General features: G+C 38.2%; 1 protein-coding gene across 1 annotated transcript in view; it reads left to right on the plus strand.

Moving 5' to 3' along the window:
* NCKAP5 (NCK associated protein 5) overlaps window positions 1-15,866 on the plus strand; it is a 371,629-nt gene that overhangs the window by 170,542 nt on the left and 185,221 nt on the right. The window contains exon 4 of the mRNA XM_063340758.1: window positions 5,099-5,232. Coding sequence (XP_063196828.1) covers window positions 5,099-5,232 — 134 coding nt within the window. The remainder of the gene's footprint in view (window positions 1-5,098; window positions 5,233-15,866) is intronic.

Here is a 15,866-nt window from a genome sequence, read left to right on the forward strand (position 1 = left end):
GGTACAAGATCGTCAGTCCTGAGGAGGGGAGTCAAGCAGGTCCAGCAGAAAGCGTGGGATAAGACTAGAGGGTTTTGGAATAAGAGATTTGCTTGAGTTAGGCAAATGCTTGAGTCTGGTGGCGATAAGTCCCTGAGTACTTCTCTGACAAGGTATTGTCATGTCGCCTCATTCAACTGAGGCATCTGCTGATCTTATGTGCAATGACAGGTGAAGGAGTTAAACTGCAAGTCCCTGACTTGGAAGGCTTGAGTGTCGTCCATGTCTAAATTTAAAGTTGACAGCAAAGTAGCCCAGAAAGGAAAAAGAGGTAAGGCGGCAGCCCTTCTGTACAAAACCTTAAGGTGCTACATGTTCTGTCTGCATGCTCGGTGCCAAACTCTGTCCAGAAATGAAGGGCCTGTTGTGTAGCTCCGGGCCCCACAGCACCATCCACTGCCATCTGCCTCCTGTGGCAGCCGCCCACCATGTCTGCCTTCATGTTCTGTCATTTCTGTGTTTTCTGCTGGCTGTTGCAACGTCAGGGGTCCCTCAAGAGAGATGTTTGCAGTTTGGTAGAACATGAAGGAACCAGGTGTTGATGTTCATCCCAAATGAATTGAAGGAGACATAAACAGTTAAGCACCTCTTAGGAGACAGGCGTCTATCTCATAGCTGCACTGGGTCAGTCCTTAGACTGAGAGCATGGCTATTAATCAGTAACTCTGAAAATAAGTGTTATCTCTTGGTCTCTTCACAGAGTGCTGAGCAGCAATTCAAAATTTTCTGTCAAATACATGTACTATTTTCAGTCTAGCCTTAAATAGTATTCATGCGTCTTGTTTTGATCACAAGTATCTTAAATTGGATTCCTTCCTTAACTTTGAGAAGATGAGTTAATGTGTGGTACATGTCCCTGACTGGTTGAGAAATGAAACATTTTGACACGAACATTTCTACAGCTACACAAAAAGGAACTTGTTGAAGTGCAAGGGCTGGCTCATGAGCATAATGAGCAGCTAGTGAAACTTGATTGCTGAAACGTTCATGAAAAAGTAATTGCAAACAGTATTTGTTCAAGTGTTAAAATATGCCAGTACTTGCACAAAAGTACTGGTGGAGTTTGCTAACCCTGTCTTTCACTCTAGTTTGTTCACATAAAATTTTTGCATATTGGAAAGTTGTCAGAAATTTGACAGGGTGAAGTGAAGAAAGTCAGGCTATCTGGAGAGGCTGAAAAAGGGAAGCAAGAGTGAAGTAAGGGTTATACTTCTAAGAGGAGAAGGTTATAGCTGTGCTGCAGAAGGCAGGGAGAGGAAGCAGGGGAAAATAGTCTGAGCAGAGCTCATGGAGAGAAGAAGCTGCAATTAAAGAGGAATTGGCAAGTGGTAGCACATATAACTTCACTGGAAGATGGCAGTGATTTTCCTGGTGTTAAAACATACTGATGCATTTCACATGACTCTCTTTTTATTTAACCTTTTCTTCGCATGGCATGCTAATTGTATCCCTTTCCAGTAAGCTTATATTCACTATAAAACCTTGAACCATTTCTGACTAGTTCATTTCCTTTCACACACCTTAGTTTTGCACAGGAATAAAGTGGGGTTAGCACAGAAGAGCTTATAAAAGAGGTTATGACAACGTGAAATTTCTGGAGAATTCAGGGATATATTATCTGCTTCCAGGAGACGAAAAAAAAATCTCTGCTTAATCCTGGCCTTTCTGTACGTTAGGCTCACTTCTGTCTTCTGACACTTCGTTATGACTTTTCTGGGTTTGAATAAAAATATACTTCTCTTTTCTTGTAGATAAGATCACCAATGCTGGGAGCTACTTTCTCTGTGTAGTATACAGTGTTGTATATGAGTGTTTTGCGTCCCAGAGACCGAAAATTTTCCAAGTGTGGGTGGTCTTTTACTCCTTTTTTCCCCTCCCTGTACAGTATTTAATGTCTGTCATCTGGCTGAAAACGAATCTGCTTTCTGCCTGCAAGACATGGCAGAAGTGCCTCAAGGCGGCCAATAAATTCTTGTGAAGAGCAAGGAAAATGTAGGCTGATGGTGTTACTGCTGTAAAGCTGTCCTTTGGGCAGTCTTCTCCCCATTCATACAGGGCATTTTTGGTAGCTGCGAAGAAAACTGAGAATTTCAGGACGATTGGTTAGTGCTTTTGTTTCTGGTCTTGTAGCCTTTTGACTTGTTCATTGTTCATCCATTACCCTGAAAGGAGCACAAGTTTTGTACAGCAACAGTATGTGCTCATCTAACTAATACTGTGTCATAATGCTCGCCCATGAGGTGGCTGACTTGGAATTGGATATTTAACTAATTCCAGAAGTTCCTAATGTTTAGGCATTTCCTTCCTGTAACATTATTGTTCTTGCAGTGTGAATTTGTTGCTGGTTTATGGGTACTTTTCTTAAGGTAATTGCCAGGTCCTTTCTTCTTTAAAAAAAAAAAAAAAAAGTGGATGTGCTGATCTTTTTGTGTAAGGCGATAATACAGACCTCCCTACATGAATAGAAGGAGTAAATGGTAGCAACAGCATTCTCTGACCTATCAGCAAGAGGTAAATGAAACCTAGAAATAGCTTATGTAGCTCTTTGACCTGTAGGGGAAAGTTTGGATTTGTGAATCTCTGCTGTATATTCAATGCTCTACTGGAAATGTGGTTTTGTGATTAGCAACAGCATGGCCATGCATGTAGATACAGCACACTCTTTCTGCAGGACAGTCAGTGGAGATGTCTGCAACCTGCAAAACATCCTGGCAGTGACATGGAGGACAGGATACTCATCTGCTTTCTGAAATGTCACGTTTTGTCTCTCCCCCCGTGGAGATCTGGCTTTGTACTTAATGTATAAAGAAGGTTTATTTGAGGACGAGAGCATGGTCAGCGTAGCAGAGATATAAAGGTAGCTGCTGTATCAGAGTAAGATCATTGTGGCAGTAATGATGCTGAATGAGCGTTGAAGGCATGTCTGAATCACTGGTCTTGAGTCCATTACCATAGTTACTGCATGAGGTAGCTCAGGCACAGCCTGCTTTGAGTCAGCTTGGGCACTCAAGGGTTCATAGCAGTACCTGATTTTCCTCCGAGGTGGCTTATCAGTTACCGTGGGGACAGTTACAAATTTGGTTTTGAGCCCAATTTCTGTAGACACCGGTATCTTCTGAAAGCTTGTCTTAAGCCCTGGGTGGTAACCATATATTTCTTTTATGTAATTTTCCTTGCTAATCTCTGGAAGCTCTGGGTGTCTGTTAGCAGCAGTGAAAGGCATCTATAAGAGAAGATGCTAACAGTGTTCAGCAAGGTCCTCTGGAAGAGTATTATTTTGAAGCTGGCGTTGGTGGGATCTAAGCTGGAGAAATACTAACTGCTTTGAATATTCTTCCCGTGTAGTAGCCTGAGTTATCCTTCACGAGCCGTACTCTCTGTACTGAAGGTGCTGTGTATCTTCTGCCTGGTGCTGAGCACTTTCTGCTCTTCCTGGCAGAAACCAAGGATTACTCAGCACCTGGCAGAACATGGTTATGAAATAGTAAGGACAGTAATTAGATAATTTAGTTAGAACAATGTATTTATTTTCCAGTAATTTGTTTCTTGTTTTACATTTTCCATTTTCCAGATATTACATATGACCAACTAGACAGAAGCCCTCTCTCTCTGAGTAATTCCCCCTATTTTTTCACAAGCATATAGATATTTCATTTAATCCCTTGCAGCCTCCCTTTGTGGCATCTGCTTATTTATCACTGTCTTTAAGATCCCTTTTGCACTTGGTAATGTTCATATTTTTGGTCCCTTGGTTACTGCTATTGTAAATTATTATCCAGCAAGATTTATAGCTGTGAGACTTGTACAAATAATCTGTCTCCACCATTTAATGGCTTAACACTAAGATGCCTTTGTTATTTTCTAATGAAACTGTATGTATAATTTCCAGATGAATTTTCGCAGGTATGTAATGAAAATCTAGGTCAGCAATGGAACTACGTCAGACTGTTTGACAGGCTACAAATTGCACTGCACCATGGGCACAGAGATTTTTCAAAGCACAGAGGTGGTGAACCCACTGTAGCTTTACAATGACTTAACCTTTTCTTAGGCAACTGACATTGGAACCCCTTTGCTGATGGAGTATAACGTACTACCACGTAAATTGCTTGGGTTTTTTTATTGATTTGTTATGTCATTTAAGTGGGCAAGGAAAAATTTAATTTAATTTAGTTTCCGTTTAACAGAGTCACATGGAAAAGACTGCAGATACATTTATTTAATTTCAATAAATTTTTTATAACTTTTCAGTTCATTCCCCTCCTCCTCCCAAATTGCATTTAGGTACTTTTAAAATAGGATTTTGAAATCATTAGGTACCCTTTTATATGATGTTCTTTTTTAAAAAAAAAAAAAAAGATTAGGCCATGACATATGCAGACAGTATGTTGTGAGCTGAGTTTTTTGGTCCTAAGTTTTAAGAATTAGCGACAACCATATGGTATTTGCCTTTGAGAAATATTAGTAAAATTAATGACATTTTTATTTCTCTCATATTTGTTTGATTGGTACTCAGTTTTTTAAAGCATATTCTTTGTCATAGTATTTCAATAAAGAGATTCAAATAGACTCTGTCCTACTGATGGGGATCCTCCTCTCAGCCAAAACAAGAAAACCAGTGGCTGCAGGATCTGGTCCTTCTCTGCTTGTGAAACTGAAGCATTAGGAGATGGGTGACAAGTTGTCCTCTTGACTTGTTTCATGCTTCCCATATCTGCCTTCAAGCAAGATAGATCGGAAATCTCAAATATAATTTTTTACATTTATTTTGAGTGGAGGTAAAGAAAAAGAGCTTTGAATGAGAGGGTAGGTGTTTGTTTTTAAATATGCTGACTTCTGTGAGTCTGAGCTGAGTAAGAGTAGCTCAGCGTGATGGGGATATTCTGAGAGTCTTTCCAGCTCTAGTTTATTATTCTATGTATGCTATACAAAAAAATGATGGGACTGGGTAGTTAAGGTAATTATTTTGATTGTTTGATGATTTTTTTCAAATCTGAAATTTTTGCTAAAAGTATGTTTTATGTGTACAATTAATAAATAATTTTTTATGGTCTTTCAGCGTGAGAAGCTGATACATGAGTTGGAGGAAGAAAGACATTTAAGACTTGAGAGTGAAAAAAGATTACGGGAGGTGACACTGGAGTCGGAGCGTAGCAGAGCTCAGATGCGTGGGCTGCAAGAACAGTTTTCCAGGTATGTTGCATAAGTAAACTATATTCAAAATATGGGAAGAACATACTTTGGTGCAAAAGGATTGATCAAACCTGTTGATAGCTTGAATGGATGTAATCTAAGGCAAAAACTGCTCTCCCTCTGAAATTCTGTAAACATGGTGGGCTTTTGGCTAAATGACTGTTAGCATCCTATAAAACTTAAAAGGCTTATACCATCATCCTATGAAACAGTGAAAATTTTCATTTCTAGAGATTTTGCATTTTTTACAATTCCCAAGTACAAGTCTTCACTTCTCAAAAAGTGCATGCCATTGATAAATTGATATTTGGCTGCTTATTTCTGTTAACCAACAAGAATGGGTTCAATCAATCTGAATAAAGGAAAAAAAAAGTGATGACTTTTACCAGCTGGGTAATCATCCTGCTTGAGCATGCTTCAGATCGCTTCCTGCATTGACTGCACCAGAGCTTTGTGCTACAACAGAGCTCCACTTACAAGGGAACCATCTTAGAACTGGGATTTAAGACAAACTGTTCATTCATGTGCTGACAGTAAGGATTTGATTTATTTATTATTTTTGTGATGCATGATGAGATCTTTTACATGAAATTGATTTTTTTTATTGTTTTTTGTCACATGAACAGAAACAAAACAATCAAAACAAAACCAAAAGAGAAAATGGAATTTTATGTTGTGTCTTTTCCATCAAGACTGAATATTAACTCATTCCCTCAGGCCCCTGAATTGTTGGAAAGTTCAAGTTCAGTTTAATATGGTGAAAACAAGCTGTGGGGTGGGTTTTTGCTTCGGTTATTTTTGTTGGGAGTTTTTTTAGGGTTTTCTGTGTTAGGCATTTTTTGTGGTTTTTTTCCTCAGTGTGTGCCATGCTGCTTCTCTGATCTGAGATTGGGTTTCTAGGCAACGCTGCAAAAGCCGTTAATAGCAATAATAATTTTTTTTCTGATCTGTTATTTTGTTTTTGGAAAATTTCCATTAATCCTCTTCAGGTTTAAAAAAACTATCAAAGTGTTTCTTTTACTAAAAATGCTAAGGATATTTCTTTTTTAGTTTTTTGTTGTTGTTTTTTTTCCTCTTTGGTTTAATTTTTTACTTATTCTGATGAGACTCCCTAAGTAATATACACAAAATAAATCCATGCTATGAGTATTCTTGGTTAGAATATTTTTCTCTATTATATATTAATCTTTGTTTACGGAAGAATTTCCTGAGGTCCTGAATTTAGAACAGTACTATTGTTACAATAGCTAGAAGCCTTTGAAATAAACTTTTAAGATGGAGCAGCCCTGATTAAGAAAAAAAGCAAAGAGAAGGTGAGGCGAAGCCAGTCTCCAGAGTAATGCACCCTGTAACTTGGTAAAATTTTAACTGTTGCATATTCAGATCTTTTCGGGATAACCCTTCATTATTCCTGTGAAACTCTGGTAATAAGATCCAGTTCTACAGTGTTTCTGAAAAGAATAACTGTATTATTAGTTAGGATCCCTGAAGTCCACTATCTTCAAATTAATCCATTCTTTTTCTTCTGTTACTATTTGCAGTCTAACTTGCTCTGGTCTATCAAGAAGCAGAGGAATGCAAGTTCTTTGGATTAAAGTTGTTTGTCTCTTTAATTTCATACCTCTGATTTAGAGAAAGGTGAATGCTGTCTAAATCAGTATTACGTTTTTTGTGAGGCTGTCTGCACGTTAGCTATCGTGTTTGAAGGCAAATTTAAATATTGCTTTTCTTTAATGGCACCTGAGATTGGCCTTGTTATTACCAGCGTTGAAAACTGCCATTGGCTTCATTGGGCTATGATTTTGTTTTAGTGTAGACCAGATGCTAGGAAGGGAACACATCACTTAAATACTTAATTTGCTTTTAAAACATTACGTTTGTTATGATGAATATTAGACCTTACTTTTTCTTATGTTTAGTAGAATATTAAGATATTTGCTTACAAAAACAGACTTTCTCCCTAAATGAGTGTATTTTTTCTTACTGTGCTGAGCAATTAATGAAACCGGCAACTAGATAATCTTGTGCTGCTTACGGATTTTGTATTGTTTGAAGGATTTGAGACTCTTTTCTCAGTTTGAGAACAATTAAATGGGACAAGACTGGTGGTGATGGGAAGAGATATTAAAATCAAGCAAATTAGAATTACTTTGGAAGAAGATGGCTAGAGAGTAATACTTTAGGCCCAAACATTCTGGCTTTCAGGTGCAGATAGGCTAACATAAGAACATATAGCACAAATCTTTTATATCTGTGTAATTCCTGAACAGAGTGGATTTACACAGACATTCCTACATATACATGCAGTGCAGTAGGTTTAACTGTTATTTGGAGATGTTTCTTTGCATCTCAAAATATTTTCTCTGCATCTTTGAAAGAATGAAACATAATAGTTTGTGGAAAGCTGTACAATGACCTTTGTAATCCGGGGAGGAAAGCTGCCTATTCCTATCTGAAATTGTGTGAAAACTTTAATCTGTCATATAAGCATATAGTTTGAGATGGAAGAGTTCAGAAGGCAAGGGGTTTTTTTATTGATTGACATTTCTGTTCTTACCAAGTAAGCAATATTCCAGGCTAAGACTCTGAAATAAATCGAAGTTCTCTTTCTTAACATGTGTATAAATCTGCCAGAGCCTTAAAGTGACACAGTGGTTAGTTTGATAAATATATGACAGTTTCTGTAGAAAGAGAAAAAGCTTTTAAAACCAAATTTATTTTCCAGAATTTTACTGTGGCGTACCCATGTAGTTTTAATTTTGTTTTCCAATTTTATTGGAGGTGAATATATTTAAGGTGTGGAAAGATCCTACAGGAAAACCATTTAATGCTAAAGCTAGGATTTTGCACTGTAGTTGAATACAGTTATTTTTGCATTGCCTTAGTATAATCTCACCTTTAGGTAAAATCCTTGATGTTTTCATTCTCAAAACCACTGAGATCTGTTGCTTGCTGCACCTGTCCTGTTAAATTCTTTAAGGCCCCTTTTGGCATGATAATGTATAGATGAATGTTGTTCAATGCACAAAGACCCCTCCAGGGTCATGGGTTTGAGCCCCGCGCCTCCAGGGAGAGGTATGGGAAAAGCACCTGTTTTTGGTTTCAGTGGCAGGCCGGCCCGAGCCACGACACTATCCCTATAAATACCGATCAGCCCAGTCTCTTCCAAGACAGTGTCAGACAGTCTGACTTTCCCATTTTGATTATTGGCAAACGTCGTGTATGTACTGGTGGGTCACCATTTAAGTTAGTATTTTGCCTGCTGCGTCTTTATCCAGCTCTGGAAGAAATTAAGTTTATTCTTTTTGGTTTTTTTTTTGTTTGTTCATTTTGGGTTTGGATTTTTTTTGGTTGCTAACAGTTTAACATTAGTTTCTTCTTATATCTTGGATGTTAGAGAAGAAAATACACTGTGTACCTCCTTGTTCTTGGTTTCAGCTGTGCTCTTCCTACTTTCAGCATCTTCCTACAACAGTAGAAACAGAAATGCAACAACCCTGCCCAAAGCAGTAGGTGTGATTTATAGTATCACTCTAAAAAGCACACTAATACACCCAACATAAATTGATTACATTTCTCTGCTGTACATCAGTAGAGCAATAGAAATTGTTGTCTGCTGAGTGTGTACAGTACATGTGACTTCAAACTGGGATTAAATGTTAAAGCAGTAAAAGAGGTGGCTTTACTTAAGTTATTTTGATTACTATTTTGGTCTAAATGAAACAAGTTCAATAAAACACACTATTGTAAAGTATATCTATAAACAGTAATTGAAGAGGCTAGTATTAAATCTTAAAATCCCCCTTGGGTAAATTTCAAAAATTCTTTCAGTTAAGATGATCTTGTTTATAGGTATCAATGTCTGTGACTGGAAAACTGCCTCAGGCTTTTAAGAATGGATGTTATTGGAAAAGTAGGAAATGGTCCTTGTTTGATCTAACAGGGTCCTGCGAATGGGATGAGTGCAGTTCTCATTAGATTGTATTTCAGCGTTCCCCTCACATTAATATTGACCGGAGGGTTAAGCCTGTCACTTCTGACAAGGGGAAAAATGACTACTACAAATCTGATAACACTTCGCATAAAAGGACTGTGTGGTGTTGCTTTAAGCACATTCTACTTGCTTTTCTCCAATTATTGTTAATTCCCCTTGCTCCATTCTGGCTTGTCAGCAGGTGAGTGGAAATGGTAATTGTTTTCCTAGCAGCTGTGATAAAGAGATTTTTTGCATTGCATCAGCATGTTGATGTTGCATCATCACATCATAATTTCTAACGTATTGCGTCTGCTTGGTCTAGAGGTCACCACCTGCTTGCACTTCAGTGGCCTTACTGCCATGACTGGTAATCCACGTGCAATAGAGACCATGTCTGGAAAGTATAAACTAGTAGAACACTTCAGTAGCCCCTGTGGTTCGTCAGTTTGTCTAATGTCCATTAAATGCCAATTTAAACCATTAATAACTTTTGTATTTAGTTTCTGGGGAGGTTAAAATGCTCTCCTGGCAGCCGTTGATGGTACTCCTTTGATTCTGTCATAGCAGGGATGAGTAAACTACTATGTGGGAATTCACTCCTTGTCTCAGAGGAGGGTTACGGAAGGATCTGTCTACAGTTCTCTTCTTTTGTGTAGTTCTGCAGTAATCTCTTATCATCCTCCCTAAGTGGCATGTAGGTAGGGTTATTGGGGGAGGCAGATTGTCACAAAGATAGAGTCAATATCAAAGGCTGACCTTGTCATCCTGCCGTATGTTTTTAGATACTGCCAGATTTTATTAGATGTGGCTGTATGAAACATTACAAAGAAAACTAGTGAATAAGTATAAAACACAACTTGCTGACTTGGAAGTGCTCCATGTCTGGTGCATATCTCACTTGTACACTTACTTCCTCCTTTGCTGCTGACGACAACATGTCCATCTTCAAACATGTTGTTGTAGGTTGATCTTGGCTGGCTGCGAGGTGCCCACCCAGCCACTCTCTCACTCACCCTCCTCAACAGGACTGGGAGAGAAAATAATAAAAACCTCATGGGTTGAGATAAGGACAGGGAGATCACTAACCAATTACCATCAAGGGGAAAGCAGACTCGATTCGGGAAAGATCAATTTAATTTATTGCCAATTAAAAATAGTTTAGGATAGTGAGAAACAAAGACAAAACTAATAACACTTTCTCCCACCCTCCCTTCTTCCTAGGCTCAGCTTCATTCCTTCGTTCCCAAGTCTTCTACCTCCTCCCCTGAGCAGCATGGTGGGCGGCAGGTGGGGAGGGAGCTGCTGTGATCAGCTCAAAGCACGTTGTCTCTGCTGCTCCCTCCTCCTCACACTTTTACCCGGCTCCAGCGTGGGGTCCCTCCCACCGTGGTCTTAGAGTGCTGGGAGGCCTCTCCGGTGTATGGTGGGGGGGTCGGCTTCACAGACAGCAGTGCGGTGGGCAGAGTGCTTTCACTGGAGGACTGCTTAGCTCTCGGCTGGACTTGCTGAGCCCCAGGAGGTGGTGTGAATAATGTTTTACTAGGGCTTTGACCTAATGCTTAGGATATCGATCTTGTCTTTTGATTAGCATTGACAGAGTAAAAGGATGAAGTTTCTTTTAGATTAACACTGATGGGGTGAGTATATTAGTATTTTTATTTATGTGCATGTAAGACACTTAGGTACATATTTCATCTCTAATCGTTGCTTAGAAGTGTCAAGCAGTATTTTAAGTAAAATTGAGGAGCTTTTGTGTGAATAGTTTTCATCTCACAGAAAATAAAGGAATGGTTTTGCTACACCCATGGAATTAAACCCAAAGAGGAGGTTGCCCTGAGTTATATGTGGAGTCTGGCCCCACTCAGTTTGTGCGCTGCTTTGAACTAAATGTGCTGGTTTACTGTTGTTTTACCAACAAGAAGAAAAAAAGGAATTTTGTAATTTTTCATACCAGGCATCACTTTTTCCACTCTTCTGTTCTGTGTATGAATATGGTGGTTTTGAAAGTACATGCACATAAGAAATATTTTCAAAGAATGCGTTATCTCAGTTGTCTTCAAAAACTACAATTCTCATTCTTATGATAGAAACCATCAGTTTGAAATACATATTTTCATACAGAACTTGAGAAAGAACCAAAGCAATGAGGTCAGAGTGACTGCAGAGAACTGAAGAACCAATCTAAACTCAAAGCACAGAAGTCATGCAAGGACCAGAAGTTATAGCAGACTATATTATGTGACGTATATTGACTTAGGTAACACTTTTAGAGAGCAATGGATTGCTTTGCTTCAGGCATTATTAAAGATGCACGTAGAGGTACATGCAGTTTCTGAATCTTCTACGGACTTCAGGCGCTGAAGCTACATTAAGAGCCAGCCCTATTTCCGTACCCTGATGCACTAGTAAATCATGTGGTGGTGTTTCATGGCAGTTCTTAGTTGCTGAAAGCTTCTTTCAAGGGGTCCAGGGAAATAGGTAATTTTTATCTTCCACAGACAAAAAAATGGCTATCTGTTTGCTCAGAAAATCCTGGGTTTGGTCTGTATTTATTTATATGCTGACAGTACGCGTCATACTTGTATTTCTGGAAGGTTTCATCTATGGCCTCTTACTGATTTATCAGGGCATGAAATGATACTCTGCTTCCTCTATTCTAGGTAGCATTACAGTTTAATAGGATATAGTGGTTTTTTCCCTTTACATACTGTAACAGATTAGCACTAAAGTAGTGCTAGGTTGCAGTGTTAATCCTTTGGTTTACCCTGTCTTTTAAAACATACAAGACAAAGCTTAACATAAAAACAATATATTAACATTTTTACCACAATCTAACGTTAGGTTACCAATGCCCCTGTACACTCTGTCCACACATAGCATATAATCCCCTCCATGCAGTAATTTTTGTAATAGGAAGATGATTTGAACATTCTTTGCACTCCCGTGCCCTGGTCCCGACCACGCAGAACCTGTCTATATTAGATAGTGTGGGGTATGGATCCATAATCTCTCTTGTTCTACGTCTGTTTCATTCCCAAAGTGAGAGATCTCCACCAGTGCTGAAGGAAGCTCCTGGAGGCGTGTATCAAATAATACTGCGCTCGAGAGTAATAGCAGGGATTCCTGTGCAGATTGGGTTTACAGACCCTTTTATGTTGGAGGACAGTGAGAACCTCATTTTGGTGAAATTGCAGACTCCCTTGCTACTGCTGTTTAAAGAGATTGAGGTTCGCGTTTGGTGGTTTTTTGCTGTGAAACCCTGTACCTGTAAAAGTTCACAGCTCTGTGCATTTTATTTTGCACAATAATAGGCATTTTTTTGCAAGTATTTCTAGCTACAGATAATTCTCCATTGTAAAATATGTTCAGATTTATGAAAGGACAGTGCTGATATAGGAGCTGAGTTCTATTACTGAGTAACGTTGCTGTCTAAGAGCTGTGCTGTCATGTATGGTAAGATGTAAGATGTATGGTAAGACAGGACGATTGGTGGTAAGGAGGACTTCTGTTACTTGTTGGTGGTTTGCTGGTTTTATAGATGTATTTTTAAAATTGCGTTGGAACATACAAAGTAGTGACTGTTTCTTTCCTGTGGAACTTGCCATAGTTTGGTTTCTTTCAAACTTGGGAAATCTGGAAAGTCACAGATGTATCACGTGCTATTCTGCAGTTCCTTGATGCCATATAAGGTAAAGACACTGATCAAAACCAACACATTCCTTCACATATTTCGTAAGAAGATTCTTTTGTTAGACATTACAGATACCTTAATTCCAAGGACCAGTAGAAGGATCAGCAGATCTGCCAGAAAAAGATCTGCAAAGATCAGCACAAAATCATTTGTTTTCCTTTAGTTTATTTTTTCCCTTAAGTCAAGCCATTTGATATTAATTAGCTGTGGTCTAAAAGAAGTGTTTTAAAATGCTTTCTTTTAACATTATATTGTCAATTCTGAGCCATTTTTGGAGAAAGAACCTGCTCTGATTACACTGGAAGATCATAATCTTTTTTTCTTCATAGTTTGCCTTGATTATCCCATGCATGATATCTCTCTATGTGAAAGACCAAACTCCTTCATAGAATCATAGAATAGTTTGGGTCAGATGGGACGTTTAAAGCTCGTCTAGTCCAACCCCCCCTGCAATGAGCAGGGACATCTTCAACCAGATCAGGTTGCTGAGAGCCCCGTCCAACCTGACCTTGAATGTGTCCAGGGATGGTGCATCTACCACCTCTCTGGGCAACCTGGGCCAGTGTTTCACCAGCCTCATTGTAAAAAAATGTCTTCCTTGTATCTAGTCTGAATCTTCCCTCTTTTAGTTTAAAACCATTACCTCTTGTCCTATCACAGTAGGCCCTCCTAAAAAGTTTGTTCCCGGTACTTAGGTCACCTTTTTATTTGGAGGTATGATGTATCTAGATATTTATAAACTAATAGGATAAACTAAGGTGTTTTAACAAAGATTATAAAAGGATGAAAAGTAATTTTAAACCAAAAATCAGGTAGAAGCTAGGAGGATAGAAGGGCATATAATAGACGAGAAAGTAGAAATGCTTAACAGCTGTTCTGTCTTAGTCTTCCCTAAAGGAAAATAACAGCATACATGTTATGTCAATAAAGATTGACAAGGATGATCTGAGATCGCAAGATAGAATGTGAAAGGTAACCAGTTAAAGAATTAAGAGAAGTAGATTCAGCCGGAATGTCTTGATCATACTCACAGACACCAACTGTAGTCAAACAACTTCTGACAATTATATGTGTAGGCAGTTGAAGAATGAGGGAAGTCCCAAAGGAGTGCTATTTACTTATATATAACTAAGAAATTGTGCACAGAAACATTAGACTGATTTGTTGTTAATAAAATTTAGATATGGTTCCATAATAGTCTTCATGAAGAAGACTAAACAGTTGTGGTCCCAGTGCTCAGTTCAGTTGCCTGTGCTGTAATCGTTAGCTTCTGAGAAACTATTCCAGGACAAATATTTTTATTAAATTTAATATACTCAGAGAAGAACTGCCATGGTTAACAATGCTCTGTAGTGTTTCTCTTGAAGTGCTTTTGAAGTTAGAACATGGCTAGAATCAGATGCTACATCCTTAGTGGCAGCTAGAGATGAACTACTTTAGGAAAACTTTTTCATGATGGAAAAAAATTGCAATATTCCCATGTCCTGTGATGGGAGGTTAATCCCTTACTTGACCCATTAGGAACCAACCAAATGTATTAGAATAACTTTACAATATTTTGCAGAAAAGATGGTAGGCAATGTATTCAAAGGTGACAAGCTTCAGTCTAGATTGCAATCATAAAACTGTAAATCACTTTTGTATATGTGTTCACATGTGGTTTAAAGATATTAAAATGGAAGATTGCCTTCGCTTATGAGACCTCCTAATTTTGTCAATTATATATACTATTAGTCTCCTTGTTAAAGGACTTTACCAATGACATACTTTGAAGAAGCATATAGTAATGGCTCCATGTAATCTGAAAATTCTTCTGTTTCAAAAAAGGCGGCCTTTCAAATAACTAAGTGCTTTTAAAACTACCAGTAATTCTTTCTGCCATGTTTCCTACCAAAATAAATAAGACAGAGTTTTCTTTTTAATTTTGGTGGTGTAGAAGTCTTCAACAGTGTAGTTTATTCATGAAAAATTTTCTACTTTAGATTGTATGTGAACCTTTGTCTTTTAAAAGTATTCTCTTAATTTCGTAATACCTGTATAACAAAAGAATATTAAAAAGGAAATGGAGGGAATACCTCTGAGAGAAGGACAATGTGGTAATGAAGATCTTGAATCCTTACAGCAGAATATACTACCGAGAATCACCTTTGAAACATCATTGTCATTTACATTTCTGAATCCAATAATTCAAAGAGATCTGTGTAAATGAAAATTACATCCCAGTGAAATGATTAGAGAAGTTAAACTAGGTAAGGAGAATGGGCAAGAGGAAAGCTGGTAAAGAACAGATGTTACCTTGGGGTCTGTCATGGATGACTGTGGTAAATTTAAAGACTTTTTAAAAGCATCGATCTGGTTTGAGCTACAGGATTGTCTACCACAGTTGTTTACTACACCAACACGATGGCTCAGTCTCTCTTTATAATATTCCGATTCCCTGTGGTGTTGTAAAGTATTACCTTTTATTAATTACCCATTCCTAGGAAGGGAGAGGATATGAAATGGAAATGACAAGAATGTTTTGAAACCTCCATTGCATGTGCTTTTCATAACTGAGAACCTTACGTATGCTCATGCTAGGCATACATGTGCTGTCCGTGCTTTGAGACTAATTTCTTCAAAGTGAGCAGTTCTCTTGGACAGTCAAAAAGAGACATGCTTTTAAAATCAATGCGTATAATGTTAGTTAAGACTGATCTTCTGATTCCATGATTAGATTTAAGTCACTACCCAGATAACATGGATTTATCCCATTTTAATTTTCTGGTCTCATCACGCTTGGGGTTCCTTTTGACATATGACTGTAAACCTGTACTTAAAAGCCATATCTGATATGCCATTTGCAGATTATAGACCATTTCTCTTTACTAATGGGTCAGAGAGAAGCTTGAGTTTGTGATCACGATCTTTGTGTTGTTTTTCTGTTAGATGCTTGAGGTGGCTTGTATTAATAATTTTCCTATACTA

The sequence above is a fragment of the Chroicocephalus ridibundus genome, chromosome 7, assembly GCF_963924245.1.
Source record: "Chroicocephalus ridibundus chromosome 7, bChrRid1.1, whole genome shotgun sequence".
NCBI classification, from domain to species: Eukaryota; Metazoa; Chordata; class Aves; order Charadriiformes; family Laridae; genus Chroicocephalus; species Chroicocephalus ridibundus.